The sequence below is a fragment of the Thunnus maccoyii genome, chromosome 10 (assembly GCF_910596095.1).
Source record: "Thunnus maccoyii chromosome 10, fThuMac1.1, whole genome shotgun sequence".
NCBI classification, from domain to species: Eukaryota; Metazoa; Chordata; class Actinopteri; order Scombriformes; family Scombridae; genus Thunnus; species Thunnus maccoyii.
In genome coordinates, this window is record NC_056542.1 from 14,409,227 (window position 1) to 14,436,580 (window position 27,354).

At 39.4% G+C, this 27,354-nt stretch overlaps 3 protein-coding genes across 3 annotated transcripts; 2 read left to right on the top strand and 1 right to left on the bottom strand.

Moving 5' to 3' along the window:
• Positions 1-1,929: 1,929 nt before the first annotated feature.
• LOC121905076 (glutathione S-transferase kappa 1-like) lies at positions 1,930-6,540 on the top strand. The gene is made up of 7 exons (XM_042423058.1): positions 1,930-2,315; positions 3,245-3,326; positions 3,424-3,552; positions 5,447-5,592; positions 5,692-5,808; positions 5,900-5,993; positions 6,285-6,540. The coding sequence occupies exons 1-7, from the start codon at positions 2,247-2,249 to the stop codon at positions 6,332-6,334; spliced, it is 687 nt and encodes a 228-aa protein (XP_042278992.1). The 5' UTR covers positions 1,930-2,246; the 3' UTR covers positions 6,335-6,540.
• A 1,376-nt stretch (positions 6,541-7,916) lies between these two features.
• styk1b (serine/threonine/tyrosine kinase 1b) lies at positions 7,917-14,212 on the top strand. Its single transcript, XM_042423082.1, has 10 exons — positions 7,917-8,571; positions 9,516-9,571; positions 9,863-10,033; positions 10,683-11,015; positions 11,166-11,347; positions 11,506-11,580; positions 12,050-12,258; positions 12,440-12,480; positions 12,593-12,689; positions 12,798-14,212. Exons 2-10 carry the CDS (start codon positions 9,517-9,519, stop codon positions 12,988-12,990), a joined length of 1,356 nt encoding a protein of 451 aa, XP_042279016.1. The 5' UTR covers positions 7,917-8,571; position 9,516; the 3' UTR covers positions 12,991-14,212.
• A 131-nt stretch (positions 14,213-14,343) lies between these two features.
• On the bottom strand, positions 14,344-21,105 carry phc1 (polyhomeotic homolog 1). The gene is made up of 14 exons (XM_042422909.1): positions 20,951-21,105; positions 19,891-20,012; positions 19,655-19,765; positions 19,499-19,564; positions 19,257-19,400; positions 18,549-18,761; positions 17,664-18,392; positions 17,425-17,560; positions 17,142-17,320; positions 16,959-17,022; positions 16,764-16,851; positions 16,229-16,394; positions 15,403-15,643; positions 14,344-15,305 (listed from the first exon to the last, which is right to left on the bottom strand). The coding sequence occupies exons 2-14, from the start codon at positions 20,005-20,007 to the stop codon at positions 15,154-15,156; spliced, it is 2,406 nt and encodes an 801-aa protein (XP_042278843.1). The 5' UTR covers positions 20,008-20,012; positions 20,951-21,105; the 3' UTR covers positions 14,344-15,153.
• Positions 21,106-27,354: the final 6,249 nt, after the last annotated feature.

Genomic DNA, 27,354 nt, shown 5'->3' on the forward strand with positions numbered 1-27,354 from the left:
GAGAAACTTTCCACTTTCAGCAGAAGAATGTGAAAACAGCCTTCTAGTGTCAAACTCTGCACATACATCCTTCTGCGCAGTGATGCTCAAACATCCAACTGTAGAAGAAGAAAAACACATTTTTGAGTGGAGTGAGACTTTAAGGCTTAAAACAAATAAAAGAGTATAGTGTGCAAGGTTGAGTTGGTGCAGGCAGCTGAAACTAAAGCATTGTTTATGAACATGGATTGTGCATAAGATTATGCATTAATGCACATGCATGTTAACAGGATAGATCTTATATATATTTGGCAAATATGCAACAATACAGAACTACAGAATGCAGTTAAAATGCAGCTAGTACTGTACACAAGAATAATTTGTACATATGGTTAGTAATACTGGTTAATATTTACTGTATATTCACAGAAAATTATAATTGTGAAGGAAAGACATTCTTTTTGAAATTGTTTACATATTTTACAGACTACCATGGCAAAAGTAATGTAGACAAAAAGACAGCACTCTGTATAAAATACCAAAGCATGTTGACACTGGAACAATACAGGGACTAGAAAAAGGTGATCATCAATACCATAATTGGAGGATCAAACACAGAGGGCTCAATTAAACACGTCATAAAACAGGTAAACACTCCACTGTTGAACATGTAATGGATTTAGTGTCTGTGATGGAAAATATAGTCATTAGTGGTTGAAAGAGTACTGATACTTTACTTAAGTAAAAGTAGGAATACCACAATGTAAAATTACTCTATTACAAGTAAAATTCCTGAATTTAAGATCCTACTTAAGTAAAAGAGTGGAAGTATTATCAGCTAAATTTACTTAAAGTATTAAAAGTAAAAGAACCCCTTTTGCAGAAAATCAGCCACTGTGACTGTGCCTGATATCAGCCGGGTAAAAAACAAACTTCTGTCATACAAATTTTTATTCATTTTCAGACTTTTCTCTAAACTTTGCTTTTTTTGTGAAATATTGGAAGGTTTTACTACTTTGGACATTGCTTTATTTGTTGGAACTGCAAACAACTCAAACATCTGTAAAATGACTAGGAGCCACAAATACACACAGGGGTTACAAGCCAAAAAGTTTACGAACTACTGGTTTAATCTTCAACATTTTTCTTGTATTTTATAAGCTTATCATATATTATTTAATGTAAAATTTGAATCTGAAAAGTAACCACAGTTGTAGTAGTGGAGTAAAAAGTACAATATTTCCCTGTGAACTGTAGTGGAGTAGAAGTACAAAGGAGAAATAAAATAGAAATACTCAAGTAAAGTACAAGTGCCTACAAATTGTACTTAAGTACAGTACTTCACTTGCTATAATCATTCCTCCTGTTCATACTGGCCACTAGAAGATCCCTTCATAATGAACTTAAAATCTAAGTTGCTCTGTGCAAAAATGTATTTAAAAGTTTATCTGAAGCTAATATGAAGCTTCACTTGTCCAAATGAGTCAAATCAAGTAGATATCTTTCAACATTACAGTCTTATTAGTGCCAAAGTCCCTCTTTTTGTTACTATACTTTCACCGCAGCTCAACAGGGAAACACTGTCCGAGGAAACACAAAGAGGGAATTTGATGCTACAGCTACGGATAAACTTTTAAATGCACTTTTGTACAAAATGACTGTGTGGACACTGTGGATTTCGCCCCCATCACTTACATTGAAAGCACATTTGAAGATCTTTTAATAGTCAGTATGAACAGGAGGAATGATTACAGAGAGGAAAACATCTTTCAGTGTTCATATAGACACCTGACTGTTGTTTTAAGACTGACTTGAAAATTGTGAACCTGTTTCTTAATTAACTGCTTACAATAATACTGAAGATATTCGTTTTGACTGCTAATGTGCTGCTACACACTCCCGTCCAGTAGACGACGGTAATGCAGACATAAGCCGTGTGGCCACTGCCAATAAAACAATAGAAGAAGAAGAAGCTAGCTCAATAGCTAATTGTAAATATGTATAAAATATGTATCGTTACAAATTGTGACGACGGTTCCAGCTCATTTTTTCATCGATACGTCCGTTAAAGCCAACCAAATTGATTTTCTGTTTGTAAACGTGCTTTTTCATTAAGATTTGACTTTGAAAACATGACATTAAGCAGCCCTGTGTCACGTTAGTTGAACTTTGGCACACTGAGCTGAGGTTTCCTGCAAGTAAGTTAGCGTTGGAGGAGACTCTTTGTTGTTATTGATATCGAAAGCAAGTTAAAAACCGAGCCGAAGATGACATCCAAGAAAGTGATCGAGTTGTTCTACGATGTTGTTTCTCCCTATTCTTGGCTTGGCTTTGAGGTTTGTGCCTTTTTGGAAACGATGGAAGAAGTTTTCACATGTTTTACTGAAGTAAAAGTACCAATACAGCAGTGTAAAGGTACTCATTACAACTCCTGCATGTAAAGTCCTCCTTAAGTAACGTTAAAATTACTTAAGTATTGCCAGCAAAATGTACTTAAAGTAAAGGTCCTCATTTCATCCCTCTTACTGATATATTATTATATATGACAACATTAGATTATTAATACTGAAGCATCAGTGTCAGAGCAGCATGTTACTGTTGTAGCTGCTGGAGGTGAAGCTAGTTTCAACTACTTTATATACAGTTAACTAGTTTAGTCCAGTGGTTCCCAACCTAGGGGTCAGGCCCCTCCAAAGGGTCACCAGATAAATCTGATAAATCTGAGGGGTTGTAAGATGATTAATGGGAGAGGAAAGAAGAAGTTCTGATACACAGATTTTCTCTCATCTTTGATTGTTGGTGAAATATTGGATCATTTGAACATTTATAGAAATGAAACCATGTGAGAAGTTTAGAGGGAAAAATCACTATTTGGTGGAGCTGTTATCAACTCAGACATCTGAAATGTGACCCCGACTACACTGCTTTTTGTAAGATGTCAAAAGCCAAAAAGGTTGGAAACCACTGGATTCATCTTTAACAATGTGTTGTATTTTAAAAGCTTGTTATTATTATGCATTGTGTCAAATCTTCAGTTGAAAAGTAACTAAAGCTGTCAAATAAACGTAGTGGAGTAGAAAGTACAATATTTCCCTCTGAAATGTAGTGAAGTGGAAGTATAAAGTAGCATCAAATAGAAATACTCAAGTAAAGTACAAGTACCTCTAAATTGTACTTAAATATAGTACTTGAGTATATGTACTTAGTTACTTTCCATAACTTTTTATTTACAAAGTCAAGCTTTACACAGATTGTTTGTTTACAGGTCATGTGTCGCTACAGAAACGTGTGGAACATAGATCTCAAACTGCGCCCTGCATTTCTGGGTGGAGTCATGCAAGGCTCAGGTAGGAAAGATTATTTACTTAAACAGCCTGTTGCATGTCCATATTCATGTGGAAGCCGTTACTACTGTCATATTTCAATATTTATCTTTCATGACAGGCAACAAGCCCCCTGGACTGGTTCCAAACAAATTCGCGTATATGACGCATGACCTGAAACGCTTGGCACAGTATTTTGATGTCCCCCTGCAGTCTCCATCTGACCCCTTTGAGGCCATGTTCAAAAAAGGTACGTAGATCATAAACTGAGTGACCATATCCTGATTGACCTGCTTCTGGACCCCCATTAACCCCTGTTGTCCCCCCTCTCTGTGCATTATTTACATTAGTCCTGGTCACAGGTTTGCTGTGTAATTATGTGATTAAAGGACAGGTTCACAATTTTTCACAGTCAGGTGCCCAAAGGAACATTGAAACAGGTTTTTCTTGCTATAATCCTCCTGTTCATGCTGACCATTAGAAGATCCATTCATAATGTACTTACAATGTAAGTGATTGAGGCCAAAATCCAGAAGACTCCTTCTGTGCAAAAATGTATTTAAAAGTTTATCTGAAGCTAGTATGAAGCTTCATCCAAATGAGTCAAATCAAGTAGATATCTTTCAACGTTAAAGTCTTTTTAGTGCCAAAGTCCCTCTTTTTGTTACTATACTTCCACCGCAGCTCAACAGGGAAACACACAGAGGGAATTTGATGCTAAAAAGACTGTAAATGTGTCAGATATCCACTTGATATGACTAACTCAGACTGCTGAAGCCTCATATAAGCTTCAGATAAACTTTTAAATGCATTTTTGCACAAAATGACTGTGTGGACACACTGTGGATTTTGGCCCCCGTCACTTACACTCACATTTGAAGGGGATCTTTTTATTGCCAGTGTGAACAGGAGAAATGATTACAGCAAGGAAAACCTCTTAAGTGTTCATATGGGCACCTAACTGTTGATTTAAGACAGATTTGAAAAATTGTGAACCTGTCCTTTAAGCTCAAATTAATTTAAGGTACATACACCATTTAAGCACAATATCAGCTGAAATAATAAAGGTGGTGATACTGAAATGTGTTTTTCTGAAGCATAAAGGATTCACAAAACACTATGTTGGAAATAAATTCATATAATTTGTTAGACAGTGAAGGTGCTCATGGACACACAGCGTTGATAGACATATAATTTGCCTACGTGTGTCGGCAACAAAATCTACAGTAACTGTGCTCATGCAATTGCAAAATGACAATTTTCTTCAACTCCACCAGTAGTATAATCCATGAAGTGTTTGTCTGACTCAGTGAACCTTTTCAAGCCATTTGTGGTTTCAATTGCAAAACAAAGAAGAAAACTGCTTCGAACATCATCGGTCATACAATTTTTGCAATTTTGAAGCAAACTCAGACAGTTTGGATCGATTTTCACTGCCTCAGAGTATTTAATCAAGGTATCAGAAGATCTAAAATCACTAAATTAAAGTATTACAACTAGATTTTTACAAAAGGCCACTCCAGACAAGACAAGGCCTCAAGATTAGATATTAAAGCAGGACCCACATTATTATGCCAGATGATTTTGTACTTTTTAAGATTCAAGATTTCAAGATTTAGTTTATTGTCATTTTCTTGTGTTCATGGGGGAGCACAGTCTGTTAATGATCCTGACTGCTTGCGGGTAAAAGCTATTTAGCATTCTGCTGGATTTGGCACAGATGCTCCTGTACCTCTTTCCAGATGGCAGGAGGGAAAACAGATATGGGAAGGGTGGTGGGGATCCTTGTTGATGCTGAAGGCTCTGTGAACACAGTGTTGATGGTAAATCTCCAGCAGGAAGGGGAGAGGGGAACCAATGATCTCGCTAGCTGTCTTCACTATCCTGTTCAGATGATTATTTGGACACTTACCGAACCAGGAAGTGGGACCGTAGGTTTGAGTGCTTTCAATGGTGCCTCTGTAGAAGGTGATGAGGGCTGGAATGGGGAGACTTGCCTTTTTAAGTCTCCGGTGGTCTTTAGTGGGGCTTCTGGGGCCCCTAAGGTGTATAATCCAGTCTTCAATTAGATACTAGTGTTACTATTTATTTAGTGAGGAAAGCTAATAACAGTGAGTTTATGGTCTTCTGTTTTCTTCTTGTAGGCTCCTTGTCTGCAATGCGATTTGTGGCAGCAGTGCAAGAGAGGGAGACGGGCGGAGACAAGCAGGTGGAGCAGGTGTCTCGGGAGCTGTGGATGAGGATCTGGAGTGAGGACAAAGACATCACCGACCCTGCATCGCTGTCTGAGGTACTGACTTATCCAGCCTGGATGCATTTGAAAAGGGTAAATTTATTCATAAAGATAAAGGAGTTTTGTCACACTGTTGCCTTTTTTTTTTTTTTGCAGGCAGCGATGAAAGCAGGATTGCCTGACAGCGAGATTAAAGAACTGCTCAAACTATCCACCTCAAAGGAGATCAAAGACAAGCTGAAAAGCACAACGCAGGAGGCACTTGATCACGGGGTCAGTTGTCCTTCAGCTCTTCTTGCACATTCAGGCAGTGGACAGTGTAATGAATGTCATGAACTATATCGCTCCCCTTAACTCTTCCCAGTCGTTTGGCTTCCCCATGATGGTGTGTCATGTGAATGGAAAGCACAAGATGTTCTTTGGATCAGACAGATTTGAGCTCATGGCCCACTGCATTGGTGAGAAAACTGTTGCATTATACATCATTGAAAAAAACACTAATTTACTGTTAAACTGACAACATAAAGATTAAATGTACTTTTCTCTCTTTTAGTCTTAACTGTGATGCTTATGAGAAATTATTCTGTGATCATGATCAGTTTTACTTAGACACTGATAAACATTTGACAGCATAACAAAAATCTATTGAAGCTTTTCTCTTCTGTTTCTGTCCGCAGTTCAATTCATTAACAGTTCAAGCTGAAGCTCTCTGAGCTTCTTGCTAAATCTAACTTTGTCGTCTGTTTCAGGGGAGAAGTGGCTCGGACCTCAGCCTGGAAAATCAGCTGCCAAACTGTGAGATGAAAGCTGCCTTCAAACTCTGTTGGGATGCTTCGCTAATTCTTCAATCATGGTTTTCCAGAAGGAATCAATGCATTGTTACATCCAAACATTATATTCCCGATTTCTCACTAACAAATAATAGTGTGAAGTAATGTCACATACCATTTTACAGCGTTGTAATGTGCTTATTAAAAGGAACATTGACAACTTAAGGATAATTAATGAATTGTACTTGGGTGATTCTTTGTCTTTACTTTCAGTGTCACCATCAGGTCAAAATTTCAACTTTCCTAAAACTTTTTACAGGTTTACCTGCTAAATTATTGACATTCCCATTAAGGTTAGGTGGACTGGAAACTGTGGTGGCTATAGGTATGAATGTACTGCATGTGGTTTTCTATTTGTTTATGTCTTGTGGAGGATTGACGAGCTGTCCAGGATGTAACCTCCTCTTTCCCAATGTGAGCTGGGATATAGACTCGCGCCTCCTGCAGCCCTGAACAGGATAAGTGAGTGTAGATCATGGATGTTTGGATTAATGGATTAAACCTTAGTTATAAAACATTTCAAATGTAAAATGAAATGTCACACCTCACGCAGAGTTGATCATTTTCAATTTAAGCTGGGAATTTATGTCTTTTTCTTTTTAGTCACTAAAATCTGGAGTGAGTCAATGTTCACTTTTTGACAAAACATTTTTCAGACATAATGCATGTGATTGCTCAATCCGTGCTTAATATTACAGTATTTTTGTTGTTATTTAATAATCAGATATACATCTCAACTACCACTGATCAGATTTAAAAAACATCAGATGAATATTGTATGACAGTTGTCCATTCTGGTAAAAAAATAAATAAAAGGGGTGGATAAGTGTGCAATGTCTCTCTACTTGTTCTATTTTTACATTTTTAGAATTACGCTATTCAGCCTCACACTATTCACGTGTTTGCACCCTGAATTCATTTTATTTTGTTCCTCATTTCTCGATATGTAAAACATTGTGTTGCATTTGTAAATATTGCACACCAGTACAAACTTTATAATCAATGATTTTCAGTCCACTCCTCTTGATTTGATTAATCCGTTTATTTTCTCCATCGTTTATTGGTGGCCTCATCTCTCCTTAATGCTTCGATGTTGCATCATTCCGTTTTCGTCTTTCCTTATTGTCTTACTGTTGTCTTATTGCTGTCGTAAACGTGGGACCGAGATAAAGACCTTATATGTGAATAGGTTTGCATGAAGTTAAAGTTTAATAGTTTAATAGTATAATTCTGCATATGGTTAAATATGAAAAATACAATTAATATACAGTGGCATTACAGTATCATTAAATATAAAAACAGCTTAGAGTAAGTGATTTTTAAAAGATGTTTCTTTTTCACACTATGTGATATTAATTTCAATTATCAAAAATTTGCTTTGATTAGGTTCATAACTATCTTCAGTGCTACACATGCACTTCAAAAACATCCCTTTCACTAATAAACCAGTGTTCACATACAGTATGCACAGGAAAGGAGTCACTTCCTTCTTATTTATTATCTTTATTTGTTTTTATTTGTGTCAGAGTATGATATGTCATAATAAGGCACTATTGAAACTGACAGCATGCTATTTACATATTTTTTCTAGATATGGGATTATCTGATTCGAAAGAAATGCAGTTTATTGCTGACTGAATACTCCAGAGACAGCAAAGCTTGTCATACGAGTTTCAGAGCAATGAAGGCCAAACATTCTTAACAAAAGGCTGGAGACTAAAAATGACAAGGAGCCGCAGGACCAGTTTTCCCTGGACAAAAGAAGAGATAGGTTGGGCCAGAAGTAGCTAACATATGCCGGCTTCAGAATAATAGGAAATAGCAGAATGTGGCAGAGCAAACCCCAAGAAAGACAGGGCAGGACTGTTGATTACCATAAACCTGATATGACTGTGATCGCCTCTTGAACTGAAAGAGACAGAAAGAAGGAAGGAGGAAGGGGTAAATAGGAGAGGCGTAGGAAGAGTTGCAGGTGAGGAGGGTGGAGTTAAGAAAACACTGAAGGTAGACAAACAGAGAGCCGCACATTGATCCCTTGAGCCTGACAAACCGCCTGAGAAAAACAAGACAATGAAGATCTGAAGATACACACTCAGCTGGGATGATGTATGAGAAGTGCCTAACCGTATGAAGGACGGAGACATGAGTCTGCACTAACAGGATCTTTTTTTTGGGAGGGATTTAAGACACAACTGAAGGAGGTAAGGTGAGGATGTTGTACACTAAATGTATCTTCTATTATACTCTCACTGTCTCTGTTTTTAAGTCATGTAATATATTGTTATGGTAACTGTGAGGTAAACTGGTGTTAATATGAAAGATGTTAATTTAACTGTGTGTCTCACTCAGGTCTTTTAGTGATCTTCATGATGACATTTCTTTCTATCAGTTGGGGTGTGAGCCGGTGCTGTTTTGCCATTTTCCCTTTGAGTGTGTAGTGCAGCACTACCATTAATGTTAAAAAATGCAGATGGACAGGTTTAGAGATCTTGGATCTGACGTAGAAGGATGATCATGTGACTGAAGTGTGTTGCTGCAGTGTCACTACATTTAAAACAGCTATGAATTCAGATATAAGATAGCAGAAGATGCCTCAGTTGGAGATAATTATTTTTTTCAGTACACAGCTTTGGTGAAGGGATTGTCTTGTAGTTAAAGTAGCTCATATAATATTACTCCATCTAAAGATTGACCCCATGTTAGAGGGCTGAGCAGTAAATCCAAAAGGATTAAAGTTCTGTGTCACAAGAGAAGATGAAATGAATAAAAGCAATGTGGTGAAGGTATCTAGGTTGGCAGGAAGAAATGGTTTGGCATACCTCAGAGACAGTGATACAACACCTGAAGTTCCTGGTCTCAGTTACACGTCAGACACCTTCTCATACCGGTTACCTGTAAGAGTCATGTTACTATTTGCAGATTCTGCAGATTCAGCTTTCAGGACTACCGCTTAATAATTTTAATTAATCATCGGCGTGTATTTGTTTATAAGCAAGAAAGACTTAAATGTCTTTAGTAAATGGATAATATCCTGAAGCTGTTACATAAATTTAAGAAATGGATTGAGTCAGATTGGCTTTAAGGGCGAGGAGTGCATAAAATATCCTTAGCTTCGAATAATCAGTTATCATCTCTTTTAACTTTTGACAGGATGTCTTCAATATCAGAAGCAGACTTCCACTGCAAGCCTGGAGACACTATCTGTGGTGAGTTATCAGCAGAGAAGAAACTTTTTGCCACTAACCTGGGCAAAGTCAACATTATGTCCACTAAATGTATTCAATTAGTTAGAGTTATTTTGTCATTGTCTGAAAATACAAGCTACAATCTAGTCTTGCTAAATTTTCCCTTTAGTTGACGGATGAACAACCTCACATCCTGACAACCTGAAAGCCTCATTTGCTGTACAAACAAACATGTTTGCTGCTTTCGGTCGATCGCAGTCTCGCTGAGTGATTATGAAGATGAACATCCTTGTGTCTGTGCTTATCTTGCAGAGATCCGTGTGTATGAGCAGGAGGTGATCATCGTTCCCATTTTACTGCTGGCCAGCTTCCTGGTCACTCTGGTCTTCATTTTCCTCCTGCGTTTTTGTCCAGAGAAAGTCGACCGCGTCCGTCCGCAGGCCTCTAAGGCAGCCTCCAGGAGAGTGCTGCATGGCATCGATGGTAAGAAGACAGAGAAGAAGTTAGGGTGTCAGCCTAGATTTAAATAAATGAAACAATATCGTTTCTTGTAATGAGTACTTTCCTGTTTCTTGCTGTTTGCATGAGGTGTAGTTAAATATGTACATTTGTAAAGAAATATAATCCCTCAAAACTTTTTGCAGTATTTTCTGTTCTACAGAATCTTTTCAAAGTAAAATTTGTTTCATTTTTCAACATTTGCACAGTGTTTTACATCCTATTCTGCAGAATTTAATTCAAATAAAGTAAACTACACTGCAAAAGTAATCACATTCTTCCTTACAAATAAGAGATTTTTCAGTTACACAATTTTACTTACAAGTTGCGGCTGTGGAGTGTGCATGCAAATCTTAATTGTTATTCTGCTTTTTTACCACCATACCTATCAAACATATCCATATTCTTAGAGTCTGGGTTTTATTTTGTGTTTATAAAGATATATCAATTATGGATTTGAGGAAAAATGAATAATTTTGCCTATTTTAGAGCTTTAATATCCACTCTATAACATAAATACCCCCCTGGGATCGTTACTGTAAGTGCTCTATCTTTCTTGGTTTCAGTCAAACACTACACAAAGACTAATGCTAACTATTCTTATTCTCTCCCCGCCTTAACTCTCTGTCTATAGCTCCACCAGGTATCAATGTCCTGGAGCATGAAAGCATTGCTCTGGACGTGCCCAGTTCCTACTCCACCTTCCACCCCCCAAACACTTACCCTGCCAAAAACCTCTCCACGTCTGTGGACACACCCTCCTTCCCGTCAAGCCCCCCACCGCAGCCCTTCCAACCCAGTTTCAAACCCATTGTCCAGCCCAGAGAGTTGCCCCGCAAGAGGCTGCCTGAGTCCTTCAACCTGGTCACCCCTCTGCCTACTGCCTTCTCCCTGCGCTCCGACTCCACTGTGTCCCTCTATAGGGCCCGTATGGAAAACAGGAACGTGGTACTGCGGGTGCTTAATGGTGAGAAAGGGTTAAACCTGCACTTCATTTAATGGATGTGTGTTTGTGAATAGCCCCTTTGGTGGATTTCAAGATTGTTGGTAATTTCTCATCTGATTTCAGGACATTTCTTTTTCATTTTCATCTCATTGTCATTCTTACCTTTTACAGACTCTGCTGACGCCACAGAAAGACACAGCTTCCTGGGTTTTGCATCCTTTCTGGCCCAGCTTGGACCCCACCCTTTCCTGCCAGAGCTCCTTGGTGTGGTCTCCTTGCGAGCTCCTCTGGTTACCGTTGTGGAAGAGCTGGAGAACAGAGACCTGCTCAGCTTCCTGTGGCAATGCAGACAGGTACGTCTGAAGTTTATTTTTAAAGAGTGTATATATACCGTATATACAGTTATAACCATATAGTTAAAGTAAAAAAGCATTCAAACAAAGAAAAGAATAATTGTTTCATCATCCAAATGGCAAAGTGCAGCATAACTCATTGGTGTTTGTGTTTTCAGGAACAAGTGGATCCTCCATGTGAGATGACTGAGAGACGAATATTTACTATGGCCACACAGGTGGCCTCAGCGCTGGTCAGTATACTAATATAGGATAAATATGTCCTAACCTTTTTTAGACCACATGTTTGACTTTCAGATCAGTCACTGTACATACAATGAACCATTCCCAACCCCATCTCAGCATTGACTTGTTGACGAGATTCCCCTACAAAGATCATATGTCATCCCAAAGGTTACATACATACATACTTTGTAGAAAACAGAACAAACTTTATATATCACTTTGGGTATGAGAAGCCATGCCTATAAAATTCATAGATATTTGTGAAACCATTTTTAAACATTTGTAACAATCAAATTAAACTGCTTTTATTCCATTCGTTGTTACACTCCTGATGAATCTATGGATCGGTCCCAGCAGTACTGACATACTGTCTCAACAGTTGCTCTCATAGTGCAGTGTCTGTTTCTACTGGAGGAACTTTACACAATAATCTGAAATGTTTTATCTTGACACGTCTTTATCTTGTTGCCCAATCAGGAGTTCCTTCACAGTAAAGATCTTCTCCATGGAAACATCCGAGCCCGCAGTGTACTGGTCAGTAGTGCGTTCACGGCCAAGCTTTGGGGCCTGCATGGAGTCTACACAAGGAAGAACCAGGGAGTCACTCAGAGAGACGATCCCAGCATGAAGAAATGGCAGGCGCCAGAGCTGCTAGCCAAGAGACCTGCCAGTCAGAGCAGCGATATGTGAGTTTATCCATTTCCATCTCCGTCTACAATTTATATCCTTCAGTACAGATGTTGCTGATGCATAAAATGCTTAATGATTAAAATAACAAAGATATGAAATGCATGTACTGTAAGTATTATTAAGGGCACTTACTGAATGGAAGGTTTAACTATTATTTTTATGTGTGTCCTTCTCTAGCTGGTCATTTGGCACCTTATTGTATGAAATGGCAACACTGGGTAAGTTGTAATTTAGCATTTGAGAGCATAGGTCATAAATAATAATAGACTTATAGAAATATATTTACTAGATAACTAGGACGACCTACTACATGTACTATTTTCTCTCCAGGTGAAGCTCCGTTTGCAGAAATCTCAGTTAATGAGCTTTTACAGTTTCACCAACGAGGGAAAAGTCTGAAAAAACCTTCCAACTGCTCCAACACGTTGTAAGTATCCACTGCATGCTCCAGATAACACACATCCAAATCTGAAGCAATTGAACCATTACAGAGTTCCCATCTTTAACAAATTCTCTGTAAAACTCTCTCACACAGGTGCAACATCATTAAGGGTTGCTGCCAGTGGAAGTATCAAGATCGACCCTCCTTGGCTGAGGTGAAACGCAAGCTCGTCTCAGGAGAGAAGAGTGCCTCAGACAAAGTCCTCAAGGTGCCGGGGACAGTTAACATCGAGCAGTACCTGCAGGAGGCAGGATATGGGGAAACCAACAGCTACACTGTTTTCTGATCACTGCCTGCAAGGGCGTAGCTTTGGTTTGAGGAGCTGCATTTCTACATACATTTAGGGACTACAGTCCCAACTAAAACAAAACCTGGGAAATAATTAAGTTGGTCTTCATGCTAATTCTGCCAGAATAGTACTAAATATGCATAAGAAAAAGCGGTCTTACTGTCTGTGTTGTTTAACCCATAACTTTACTGAACTTCACATGTTGAGTTATTCAGTTATGGGTATATATACAGTAAATATTATGAAGAATAGGACTGGCAGATCTATGGTACATTATTGTGGCACTATCAATAGATATTGTGTCATTTGCAACTTCAGTCACAACAGACATATACAAAATGTATCAAAGAATATAAAACTTTTTTAGAAGTCATACACTGTCAATACCTGTATATAAAAGCAATGTCAATGAATGTATTGGCTTTTTTATATAAGTCTAGTGTGTATTTATCTTTATTATGAGTATTAGTTATACCTGAGACCAGACAGGCTTTGGTTCTACCTTCTCACAGTGTCACTCAAAATACAAGCCTTTTGTAATCCCCTTTTTTGTGATCCTTCAAGAACTTCTTACCTTCATGTATCCATACTTAATGTTAAATTTAACTGCCGCTGTTGGTGTTTCACTTATAAACCGTCCCCAGTGGAAATTACGCCCCAAACTGGCCTGCAAGAATACTGCACTATGCTCAAATACCCCAATGGTGCACTTTTGCAACACTTTAAGGCACAATAACAAGTGTTCAAAACTGTTTATCAGTGTTTTGGGCACTGAAATTGTTCCTTTTTTTCTGTTATTTATTCTCCTACTTCAGGTTTACACAACTTCTAAGAAAAACACTTCTAAGTGCTTGTTCATCTTTGGGAAACGTTAATTTTCAGATAAGTCAGACCTTACTAATGGGTGTCTTTATCTGTAATATCTAAATCTGTGAGTTTCACTTGGGGAAATACAACCAGTAATTTTGTAGTAGTAGATGTAAAATACAGTATGTAAACTTGACCAATGTACAGCTGCTGCATCCTGAACTTGTAGTGAAGATTGTCAACATATGATGGTTTACAAATCTCATTTACAATATGAAACGAATGTATATTAACGGATGTAATATTTGTTATATTTTTTGTATAATTCTATATCAGGGAAAGTTGTGGGAATGAAGGAAAAAAATCTGTTATTATACTCACTGTCTTTTTCTGTTTCATGTGGACATCTATGAGAAATGAGTTCAAACTGTTTACATACACTAAAATGTGAATAAATACTCATCGCAAAGACTAGAATGACTCATTTTCAGAGGAATAAAAGCATGCATGCATGCATACACACACACACACACATACACCTGCTTCCAGTAACAGGTATTTTGTTTATTTGTAGTACTGCATACATGTACACAGAGCACCTCCACTCAGCCCTTGAAAGAGCAAACCATGAGGAATACCTATTTTCAGGTAGTTAGGTTGATTAAAGCTACTAAAAACGATATATACATGAAAAAATAATTTTGATTGTAGTATATAAAATGGAAAAGATACAAAACTAAACTTTAATAACTGGTAAAATTAACTAATTGACATACCAGGCTTTTTGAGTGTCCTTTGCTCAATGTGATTGCAGCCTGGATTGAACATCTATGGTAAAAACAACCAAACAAACAAATTACTACTAAAAGATATATTTTAATGAAATGGATCAACGTTGTTGACATCACTCCAAATCATAGCACTAAAAGTTAAAGCACCGTTTGAAATACAGCAAGAAGGCAACGTTTCGGGTGAACTGTCCTAGCTGGGAGACCTAGCACCGATTACTGCAGGCTGGCAGATTTGCACAGTACAAGAGTATACATACAAAAGGACAAACACTATTTCTTGCTACTGACATGAATACTTCAGACTGTCCATGCTCACCACCACTCACACGTAACAGTAAAACATGTTTTTGCACATTCAGAGTCCAGAAAGTAAACTGTCCATCTCTCCACATGATTGATGGGCCACTGTTGTATTGTAAAAAAACAAACAAACAAACAAACATCCTCACTGTCCTCATAGATCTCAGTCTTAGGTTTTAACTCGTCAGGTCAGCTATTAATTCCAGTGAGAAGTCCTCGATGAGAAAACAACCCTGGTTTCCCCTCTGAAGCACTGACTGCATCATTCACGCAGGCTGTTGATGGAGGCACAGATCTTGAGAGCGGGACCCAACTTGATATTCATGGTGGAAATGAGATGGTCCTCTCGCAGAAGCAGCAAAGCCTGCCCGTCTATTTCCTGTGACAGGAACTGGGCAGCTAACTCCTCACAGCCTGGACAGAAACAGAAAGACGGGAAGATATAACTGACATGAGTTGAACTTACAAAAGTGAAATGAACTCAGCTGTGATTTGTTCACTATCCACCAACCTTGAAGTGAAGAGATAAATCTGCAGACTTCTTCCACACTCCACTGAGCAGGTGTTGCTGAGAGGAAGTTAGCTCCTTCCAGCGGGAGGCTGCCAGGTGCTGAGCTATCAGACTGAGGAGCGCTGTTCTCCGCTCTGGAGCAGGAGTGTGAAGAGCTTGGGGAAAGTGAAGGAGAGTCGTCTTCCTCCTCTTCCTCTCCGTCACTGGATACATCCTCTGAGCGACTGGACTCAGAGTGACACTAAATCCAAAAAGTAGAGATTCAAACACAAAAGGAAAAGATAAAACTTCAGAGAGTAAACTGTGCTTGTTGACAAAAACAAACACGATTCAAAAAATTAAGTTGGTTTTATTAAATATTTCTCTTATTGTCAACAGGTTCAGTGAAAGACCAAAACCAACAACGTGTTACACAAACTCGCACTCAGACCCAAGCCTGTTTGTTCTCAGTGATGGTATAAGACATGTCACGAATAATACATTCAAATAACAGTTTCATTCATTACTGTGAATTGTGCCAAATGTGACCTAAACAAGAGTAAATGGTGTATTTATTGGGGACTGTTTTCAGCTGCAGATTAATACACAGTTGGTGCTTCAGTGAGTATTAACAGCAGCAGTCTGGCATATAAGGATTGACTCAAAATCAACTATAGTTTTTGGACAACAATGGAAGATGATGCACTGGGGAATAAGATATATCAGGTTTTGGCTACAAAGACAATTCTTGTTAGAAGGATCAAATCATTTTAGGTTTTGGTCTATTCATGAGATTTGCTGATGACAAGAAAACTATCTCACCAACCTTATAAACTACAGATCTTACCTTAACAGGTAGATGTCGGCTTGATATTTTATTAATATCAGAACTGCTCCTGCGAGAGGGGCCCCGGCGCCTCGCAGCACTCTCGGTGGGTGCTGGAGGCGGTGCCACCCCTGCACCACCTCTCCCTCTGCTTGTCTTGAAGTGTTGGCTGCAGCTTACATTATACCTGTAGATCCAGATGCACAGTCAATACATTTCAGTATGTATGGTAATCACCCAAGAATTATCAAAAAAAAAGGTTTTGTGAAAAACTGGCAAGAAATATTTCATATGATGAAATTTAATTATAAAGTCACATTTTCCTTGGTTTTGGTTCTGGTAAATTTGCGAACAGCTTGCATGTTTTTACTCCAACCAAACACACTTCACAATGTGCTAATCAGTGGCATCACCTGGTAAAGTCTTGTTAAAGTCTGGAGTGAAAACTTGCCAACTGTTGGTACTTTACATATTGTTGCCTATCCTTTGTATAGCGCAAAGAGTTTTTCAAGACACTGCTGACATGGGAAGCTTTAGGATTTAAAGGAAAATTTACCTCTTAGCACAAGTATTCGAACAGAACCTCTTTGATCCTCTGAACTGGCTGGCTGGAGCGAGACTTCCACAGTACTCACACTTCAACACTGGAGAGGAAAGGGAAATCACTATGTAAATATTGGCCATGAGCTGAATCATGTATAATACAGCTTTATGGTATCATACATGGTCATTAAAAAAAACAGACACTTACATGGAGCTCCGTTCTCTGAGCGGCCAACCAGGGCAAAATCTCTATCTTTGAGGAGTCCAGCAACCTGTCAAGTCAAATCAGTCAGAAACTTTTTTTTACATGTAAGAGTGCACAGCCAGTGCCATTCAAATTTAAGTGTTGACTCCAAGTGAGCAGTGTGCTTTCATGTCAGGGAACACTTACAGGGAAAGGCTCAGCTCCCTCCTGGATGACAAAGCCCTCTATGAGATGGGTGAGAACTTGAGGTTTGACCACCGCCTGAGGAACAGGTGCTCTGTCTTTGTCTCCGTGCCCGACTCTTGACAAGGGCAGAGGCAAGGACAGGGTGGGAGGAGAAGAGAAGGCAGCTGCTACAAGAGGAGCTGGTGAAGAGTGAAAGAAACAGGGAACAGAATGAGTTTCAACCACATTTCCAGACTTACAGTTACAATATTTATGCTTGATTTGGAGATGACGGTTGATATACCTGAGTCCTTTGTCGGGGCCGGGGATAACGGAGGAGCAGAATCTTTCATCGGTGCTGAGTCTGAAGATTCTGCTGTCATCTCATTTGGTGCATCACAATCAGACTTTCTCTTCAGAGAGCCAATGGCAGGCTTTGTCTAATTGTATTTGGGGTAAAAAGCAGGAAAAAAATGATTGTATGATGCTTATTCTCACACCAAAGCAGTGTCTGCTGTCACTGTTGTCTACAGTTGATCTTACCATAGTTGTGGCACTGTTGTGGGAGACTGCGTTCACATTCCCACCAGCTGTACTGTCCTGGGCTGCACTGTTTCGTGTCTGAGCCAGGGCCACAGCCTGCACGTTTCCTGCTAAGCACTGCCTGGCTCCCACGAGCTGGACAGGAATGTGGGGAGGGTTGTGGCTGTTGCTAGGTGGTGCTGGGAGAATGGGAAGTGGGTGTCGAGGGGGCAGCTGCACCGGTAAGCGCTGTCCTTGTGCCGTCTTGGGCTGGATAGGCACAGGACCTTTGTCTGCCGTTGTGCTGGCCTGTTGTAGGGGCTGCACCACCAGAGTCTGCGTGTTAACGTTGGCTTTTGGGGCCACTGAGCCGATGGGGTAGCCCTGGGTGGAGGTAGGAACATTAGAGGTGGGCACCAGGATCACAGGGGCAGCCGAGGAAGACAAGAGGAGTTGGGAGAGAGGGAGTGCTGGGGAGGAGGAGGAAGAAGGAGCTACAGTAGCAGCAGGAGTAACAGTCATTGCAGCCTGGCTTCCAGCCTTTACAGCCATACTGTTGGCGGTGGACTGCTGAGTAAAGTTGGGTTTGGCCATCTGTTGTTGCTGTTGTGGTTGTACTTGCTGCTGCTGGGGGAAAGTCTGCTGCTGTTGACCAAGAGGAAAGCTGGCGGCATCTTTCCTGTCTGGGAGCTCAGACTTGACAGCAACGACTCTGGGAGTGGAAGCACAGTGTAGGGCTAGATTCTGAACCTGGAAGATAAAGAAAGGACTTGTGAAATGCATTTTATAGTTGTGGGAGGACTATTGGACTCCACTCATCATGTTTCTTTGCTGTAAAATATTTACAGACTATCTAACATTAAATAGTCCAGAATTCACATTACAGGTAGGTAATGGTGCTCAAACCTGATCACTGTCAGACTGGGCACTGGCTGTGGTAGGAGCAACTTCATGCTGTGGCTGTTGTTGTTGTTGTTGTTGTTGCTGCTGCTGCTGCTGCTGCTGCTGCTGCTGTTGCTGCGGCTGTGTCTGGGCAACTGTTGCTACAGTTGCTGTTGCTGTACCACCAGGCATGAAGATGAGCTGAGAGGCAAGGGGAGCCCTGAGAGAACGGTTGACCTGTGTAGATGAGCAGGACAGATGGTCAATGTTGTGGATACCAAATATTTTAGTGAATGACTCCTCAATTACACAGACTTCAAATGTGGTAAAAAAGAGAAAGAAGAAATGACAATTTATTATGTAATCAGGGAAAATGTGGAGTGGAAAAATGGTTGCCATTGTACTGATTTTACACAGTTCTTCTGAGAGATAAAAAAGTATCACTGGTAATCTTAAGAAACTTTCTCTTGGACATTTTTTGTTGATGGAGTTTAGTTGAACCCTCTGCTGTTTCTGCTCTTGCAGAAATAATATAAAACGTCTCTAGTTATGAGTTGCAGTAGATACCAATCTTGACAAACCCAAGAGCAGATCCTTTGAACCACAAATCAATAAGCTTTTGTGAACAGAATTAAGATTGAATTATGATATCTTAAGAATCCCAATACTCATTAATTTCATTGATTACTACTATAAAACGGACACAAGACAATATATTTTTTTAAAACTCACCCTAAGATACATCTGCCCCTGTCCTGCTGAGTTTCCACCCAGCAACACTGACTGGTTGAGAGCTGTCGTTGTCGCAGAGGTGGCAGGACCGTGGGGACGAGGATTAGTCATGGTCCCCCCTGCAGATGTGGTGCTTAGGTTGACCTGGGAGAAATAGAAAATTATACATTTTAATACCCAGCATTTTCAAATATTAGCTGCACAACTGATAAGTCAAACAAAAAAATAACATAAAACCTTACAGTGGTAGGCGCCTGGGACATGCTGTTATTTGGAGTATTGGACTGGCGACTAGCTGCAAGTGTAGCCTGATTGAAAAAGAGAAATGAGAGGGGAGTGAGGCTTCTGCTTACCATGTTTCTGTACTGGCTACATTTTCCTCTCATTGCTCTAGTTACCTGTTGCACAGCGGCCAAGTTGTGGAGTTGGGCACTATTGATCTGCTGCTGAAGCATGAGTTGCTGAAAGTACTGAGCTGCATTTGGCTGTCTTTGCAGAGCTTGGAGAGCCTGAACAAACACACAGACATGCTTTACTACTTATCCAACCATCTTTACATTCAAATGCAATTATTAATTCTAGATAACAGAAGTTAATCATTTTATTCCATGTATGCATTTATTCATGCACTCACCTGCACAGCCTGTCTCTCATACAGAGACATATGGGCTATCTGGGGTGGGCGGGAGTTCCCACTTGTCTGTGGATTTCCATTGGTGGTGCCCGTGTTTTGGTCTTCACCTGCATCCATGGTAGCTGCTCAAAACACAGAAGCTGCTCACCAAAAGTAGTAGTGACAGAACACTTGCTATATGCACAATAAACACTTCTGTCTATTGCATAACTATAAAATTAGTATGGAGACTTGTTGAACATGCACTTTTGTAGCCTTCACTGGTGCCACACATTGAAAGCTGTTTTACAAGCTTAATAAACAAGCTCAAATACATTTACATGTGAAAATGCATACAATCAGTTACAAGTGCACTGAGGGCATTAAGTGCATTACTCAGTACACAGTACATTATGTGCATTGAAAAGCAAACTGTGAGCACTCAATGGGATTCAAGTACATCCGACACAGCTTTGCAGTAACACGATTATTTTTAACAGAGGTGCAGAGGGAAGGGTTATCATTCAGAGGGCCCATGAATCACTGCTAGCTACACAACTGCATACAGCTTTAACTGCATATAAGCTTGGAAAACGCAATTAGTATCCCAGTTTAACCACTAATCGTGGCGAGCAGGAACATTGTGGTATTTTCATGAACAGACCTGATGTCAACGTGATAGATGAAGGCGAGAGAAAGAACAATATGGAGGAAAGCAGCTCAAAAACACCAAGAAAGAATGAAGCTAGCCAGCTGTGGCTAACTACAATGGACTATGCCAGTTAGCCATCCCCAAACAAAAGTCTGGCATAACTTAGAATAACTAAAATACACTAACGTTTGTAACATGGCTAGAAAAAAAGACCGTGAGCAGAAATTTAGTATGGAAGTAGAGGAGCAGCTAGTTTTGGTGCTTATTAGCAGAAAAGGTGCAGCGTTAGTTTAATAACAGGCTGGTTAGCTACTTAATTAGCAATGCTAGGTGGTTGCTGTAGGCAGAAAGCTCTCAGTTTAAGCTACATCACTATCAGCCATGCAACAAGTCGTCGTTTCATGTGTCTCGGCGTGCTTGTGTGTTTACCTCTCCTTGATATTTCTGTTCTTTTCACAGTTTAATGTAGTCGAGAGAAATTCCCCGATCTTGGTTTTGACTGCAAACAACGACAGCCCCTTTCAGGGTTTTTGGCTCCAACGAAACTCCACCCCTTCTTCTCCTTCTTCTTCTTCGTTGAATTTCTTCAGTTTGCATCCACAATATCGCATTGCCACCACCTACTGGATTATGCGGAGAAATGCCACCACGAACATTTCTTCATGTTTTTTTCGTTTTTTTTAGTGTTTGTGTGCCACCTGCTGTTTAGACGTAAAATTTCTAATTTGCCTCTGGAAAACAAAACAGTTCTGATATGGTCTCTTTTTCAGAAAGAAATTACTTTCCCACAGACAAATTGAACATCAGCACACACAGAGATTTGAAATAATGCTCTTTCACCACAACTTGTTCAATAAAAGTATGGTTAAAAGGTTTTTACAAAATATTAAATGAAAGCACCAACAATCAGTTTAAGACTGTGAAATGAAATGGATCAGGGACTCTCACAAAAAAGAGGATGATATTTCATTGACATATAAGGTAGCCCTTCTGTTGTACAAAAAACAAGCAAAGGCAATTTAAAATACTAAAGAGATAATATTATAACCCGTCACAGCTATATAAAATGGGCAAGGGATGACAGTAAATGGGTAAAATGCTTCTCCATCTGTTGTGTGACTGCAATACAATAAAATATCTTTGGTTTGGCATAACAAAGCAAGCAATAATCCACACTAATACAGCCATTCACAATCATGTATATTGGGAGATTTGCATAACTTCAGCGGAGAATCATCAAAGAACAAAACAATCTTTCTCTCGCTATGTATGGACACAAAGAAGGTAACCATGAATAACTGGATTGTTTTAAATACACCAACTCAGAAAGAATGGACCACTGAAGCAATAGAAATGAAATGGCAGCCTTTAGACTGCAAAATAATGACAGAATATGCCGAAACATGGGCGCCAGTGGAAAAGTACTTAATGTCACTATAGAAATCAATACAAGACCACCATTTTTAATTATTTTATGTTATCTTATTTCCCTTTTTTGACTTGTCTTCTTTTGTCTGTCAGTGCTGCTCTACAGTGTTAACAATGCATGTTGCCTGTGCTGTAGGATGTAATTACAGTGAGAATTGAAGGATAGTAACAATGTTTATGACTGATATTGTTTGAGGGGTGTGTAAAGGGTTGGTTCAGATTTGTAAATTGGTTTAGGGGAGGTTAGAAATGGTCGGAGTCTATTGTTTGCTAATTAATTGTCAGAATTCTCTATTTTCTGTTTTTCTGTTTGTATTTTTGTGAATCAATAAAAAACTAAAAACATAAAGAAGAAAAAAAAGCTGTAGTTCATTTTAACAGGGTTGATAGCTGCGGTAGGCAAATGGAAATGCATATATTGAGTTTAGCATAGAAATACTTTGTGACTATAAAACCTTTTTGGTACACATCTGTTGGCATAGTTACTGTCTAGCTTCTGGTTTATAAACACTTCAATGTGAAGCAAGAACGATTTGATGATAATAATATCTTTATTTATATAGTACTTTGTAAAAACATTGTTTACAATGTGCTTAACATTGCACATTTATAAACAAAACACAGTAAAATCGCACACGAATAATCAATGCATTTTTAATTTAAAGCATTAAAACAAAATATAATGATGCCCACAGAATAAGGTAAAGGAAAAGAAAAGAAGATCAATGGGAGAAGTAAAACCATGAGTACTAAACAATAAAAAATGGTGAAAGACGACATCACATAAAAGCACATCTGTAAAAGTACAGTTTTAGATGAGATTTAAAAGTGTGTAGAGTCTGCGTAGAGGCTATATTGTAATTTTGGGGCCTTGACTGAGACCAACTGAAGGCGTGAAAGTAATTTTTGGCTGAATCCTGCAAGTAAATAGTTACAATAATCAAGTCTGGAGAAGATGAGTGTGTGGATAACTTTATCCAGGTCGTAGTGAGAGAGCATGGGTTTTATTATATTATGATTGGTGGAAAAAGCATGATTGAACTATTTTCTCGATGTGTGGTTTGAAAGTGAGGTCTGAGTCTAAGGTGACACCTAGATTTCCTGCTTCTGATTTAATATTTGCTGACAGTTGTCCAAAATAATTTATAATAAAATGTGGTGTGTTAGCTCCAAGTATTAATATTAACATTAATATTGATTTAATTGAAAAAACGGTTAGCCACTCAACAATTAATATCATTAAGTTTGATTTGATAACGTTTCCCCAAAAATTAATTCAGCTGTTTTGATTTTAAGGGATAGTTCAACATTTTGGGATGTACATTCCTCTCTTGCAGAGTTAAACAGGTAGCCATCTTTATCCAATGGTAGAAAAATCTGCATACTACTTCCACAGCTTACTACACGTTAGATTGTTAAAAACAAAGTGTAAAAACAAGCCAGGCTGTTTCCCTGTTTCTAGTCACTGGATGTATACAGGCAGGGTGGCTTGGTTACTTAAGCCTCACCAGTCAGTTTCCTATTTGTAGCCTATTTTGTAGTAAAATGCACACATGCCTGGTACAAAGTCTATATAATTATCTTTATTAATATAGCACTTTTCAAAACAAATGTTAGAAAGTGCTTGACAAGGCAATTAAACCAGGACAGATTAAATAAAAGTAAAGACAATAAAATAACTATTAAGAAAGAGCAGCAAGATAGATCAAGAACAAATATAATAATAGAATATTATAGCGATGAAACAAGGTAATATAAACAAATAGAACAAATATGTGCACACACAGATAGATATCTCCACAAAAATATAAATATATGTGTAAAAGTATATAGATGCATAATCACACACACAAAACATTGGCACATTACAGGAATATCAGAGGTAGGTTTCTCAGCAAAAGCCTGATCACCTCTGGTATATACCAGCTCAGTTTGTGAAGTCGATCAAACACTCGCATTTCACTGTATTTTCAGTATTAACTCTTTATCCAGCAGCTATGGGAGCAGAGTAAAACACAGGACAGAGTATGGAGCAGTTGGATCACACCCCAGAGACAATGCACGCCAGGGATGTACAGAGGGTCCAGTAGCCTATTTGTATTTGTATCTATATTTGTTGAGGCAGCAAAATGATTTGTATTTGTATTTAAATAGAAGTGGAAAGAGGCTTAAAAATCTTGTTTTTGTTTTTATTATGCTTTTAATTTTAGAAAATTAAAGTGTTACAATAAGTGTTCATGAATAAACTACCTTACAAAGGAGGTCCCCACACCAGGTCTCGTACTGGAGTCTTCCAGATCGTAGATTTTTTTTTTCCTTCCCGAAAACAAATCATTTTTACAATATTTGTATGAAACAAATATTGCAAGCATCTGTGTGTTTTGACCAATGATAACCTGGGTGGTTGATAGACCCTTTTCACAGCAGACATTTTGACTTGTCAAAGCACAAAAAGAACAGTTGGAATTAATAACACAAATGATGGCTGCATTTCATTTAGCCATTATCTTTGGGTTATGGATTATTGGTCGGACAAAACAAGACATTTTAGGTTGCATCTTGGGCTTTGGGAAACATTGATCAAAATTTTTCTGACATTTTTTAGACCAAAAAACTAATTGATGGGAATGGGAGGAAACCGCAGCAACCCACACAAACACGGAGAACATACAAACTCTGACGGAGAAAGGACCTGGGACAGCTGGGATTCAAACTCAAGACCTTCTTGCGGTGAGGAAACAGTGCTAACCACTGCTCCACTATGCCGCACAGACAGATAGACAGATTAATTAATTATGAAAATGATTTATAGTTGCAGCCCTATAAATGAGCTTTCTTTCGGGTTTTGAAGGGATCTGATAACGCGTATGAGCAATTACAAAAGGGGAAGACACATTTCTAGATTTCATACATTGGGGGAGTGTGCCCCCATCCCCCACGGCGACTGTGTGTCTATTCTCATCTATCTATATGTCATCACCTAAAATTGATAGAAACTGATAGTGTCTTTCAATCCCCATCAACGTGCCAAGTGGGCAAGCAATGATAAAAGCGATTAATTGAGCACGATTTATGATCCGGAAGGTGGTGAGTACCGCCGCAACTGGACGCACAGTCTCATCAGGAAGTATTCCTTCCAATGCCGCAGTGAAGTTCCGATAAATCTCTAAACCCCTACTGAAAGTCATATCTATTACCAGTGGCATAATTATTATAGGAATAAGTGTTGGAGCGATACTAAATCTGCACTCAGCGATTATAATCCAGGTCATGTGGATGAAGAAAGCTTCAAAGCAAACAAGTGCCATGGTAAAAAGCACTTGCCAGGTTCTTACCAAGGCGTGAGTAGTTCCCCGCACCAACCGGTAAAGTGTATAAATTAGTAACCGTACCACTCCAGGACCTTGAGCTCTCGCAATGTCATAAAGATTAGCACTTAGTGTCCATACTATGCCATAAAGAGAAGAAGCTGCTGTTCGTGTCATGCCATACACAGTGCGTGTCATAGTAAAAACAACATTCTTTGCTGCTTGCATCAAGGCAAAAAAGTTGGATTCTGGGGCATTTTGGGGAACTATCGGTCCACACATGCCACATAATGGTAACGTTGCCACGATGAGTCTGTCTAAGCACATTTGCGGGATATCATTCGCAACAGAAACGGAGGGAGTGAGAGAAAGATAGGGAGGCTGAGGCATCCTGCTGTCAGAAACCTTCCAGTAAAACACGTCACTGAATACAGAACTTAGAGCATGCAGTTGTCGCCTGCGTTGAATTTGGTGATTCAGACTGGCTGAGGTTATCAGAGTCTCTACCTCTGGCTGTATTTGATAGTTGCTTGGAAAAAAAGCTTCCATTTCCTCTCTGGTCTCGGGAAAGAGATCTGCAATTCTTGTTCTGGCTATGTACAAAAAAGGTGCCGTTCTTGCTCTGGCTGTGGACAAAACAGGTGCCGTTCTTCTTCGGATCCTGGAAAAAGCAGCTGCAACATACTTGAAGAGCTCATGAAAAGCTGTCCTGATCCAGCATCTCAAAACTGAAAGGTCACGGTCACGGTCCCTGGATATAACAGCAGCAACTATTGCTCTGGCCATGTTGAAAAAAGTTTCAATTCTTGCTCTTGTCATGGTGAAAAAAGGTACAATTTCAGCTCTGGTTCTGGTGATGAGATTTAAAATTCCTGCTCGGTCCAGGTACACAACAGCTGCTCTGGTCATGGAATTAACAGCTGCAATGGTTGCTTGGGTTGTGGAAAGGACTGCTGAAATTCCTGCTAAGCTTCTGCCAGCTGGTTGTGGCGCCTCTGGTTCAAGTGTTGCGGTATCATCGCTGGCTCTCTCATTCCCAGGACAGATAAAGTGAGCCAGGTAGAAGGAGAGAGGAGGAAGCGCAAGCACATTGTTGCCAAAATCACCCTGGTTAACCACAGAATGACTGCAGTCATGCTCTTTTTTCCTTTGCTTAGCTTCATTACTCAGACAGTCTAAGCCAATAGAAAGGCTGCTGGCCTCCTGGTGTAGCAACCTGAGTTTGCTGTAGCTTCGGACCTGACAGTCTGTCTTGACTTGTGGTGCCCACTCCTCTAGAAGTGATCCACGGGGCACAGGTTGTGTGAGGTTAGTCCTGGATGTACGGGGGCGGTAAAGTCCCAGACCAGAACTGAAGAGGCGACCAGCAGCTTTGGTGACCCAACTACCCACTATCAAGATTGACATGTTGGCAAATAGAAGGAGTTTACTCTCAGAGATAACAGTGCAGTGCAACAGTGCAGTATTTTGTCTTTCTCTTAGCCTACTATGGTTCTAAAGATTGCCAATACTCGACACAAAGGTGTAAAATGAGTTGATTGATCCCTCCCTGTTTTCACTACATGGAGCATTAAAGGCTTTGATGTGTTTTGACCTCACGCGTCAATGCACTGTTGCGTCATGGCGTTCTTAATCGAGATGGGGGCATGTGTGTGACGTCAGGAGTGTTCCAATCATTGAAGGAAAAAAACACGTAATGGAAAATGCTACTTCTTGATTGGCTACTTAGACTCGTCATGTAAATAAAAAGGATTTGAATCCTGCCGTTTCCAGTCACGCTGTGTGGCAAAGTATCTGACAGTACAAAAAGAATGTGCAACGTTGTGTTCAAAATCTACTTCACACACGTATTATTATATGGCGTATTATAATATGAATCTTATAACTGTATAGGTCTATACAATATACATTACAGAATATGTAGGCAATAATATTGTTTATAGTTTTTATTTCTGTGCCAAACATTTGGTCCATCCCACATGGGATTACAAGACACCGCTATATGTAAAAGTGGTCTATACAGATCTATCAGCACAATGGACAGCGTCCGCCAGGAGCTTGAATTGAATATCCTGTTTCACATCTTAACTGCACTGA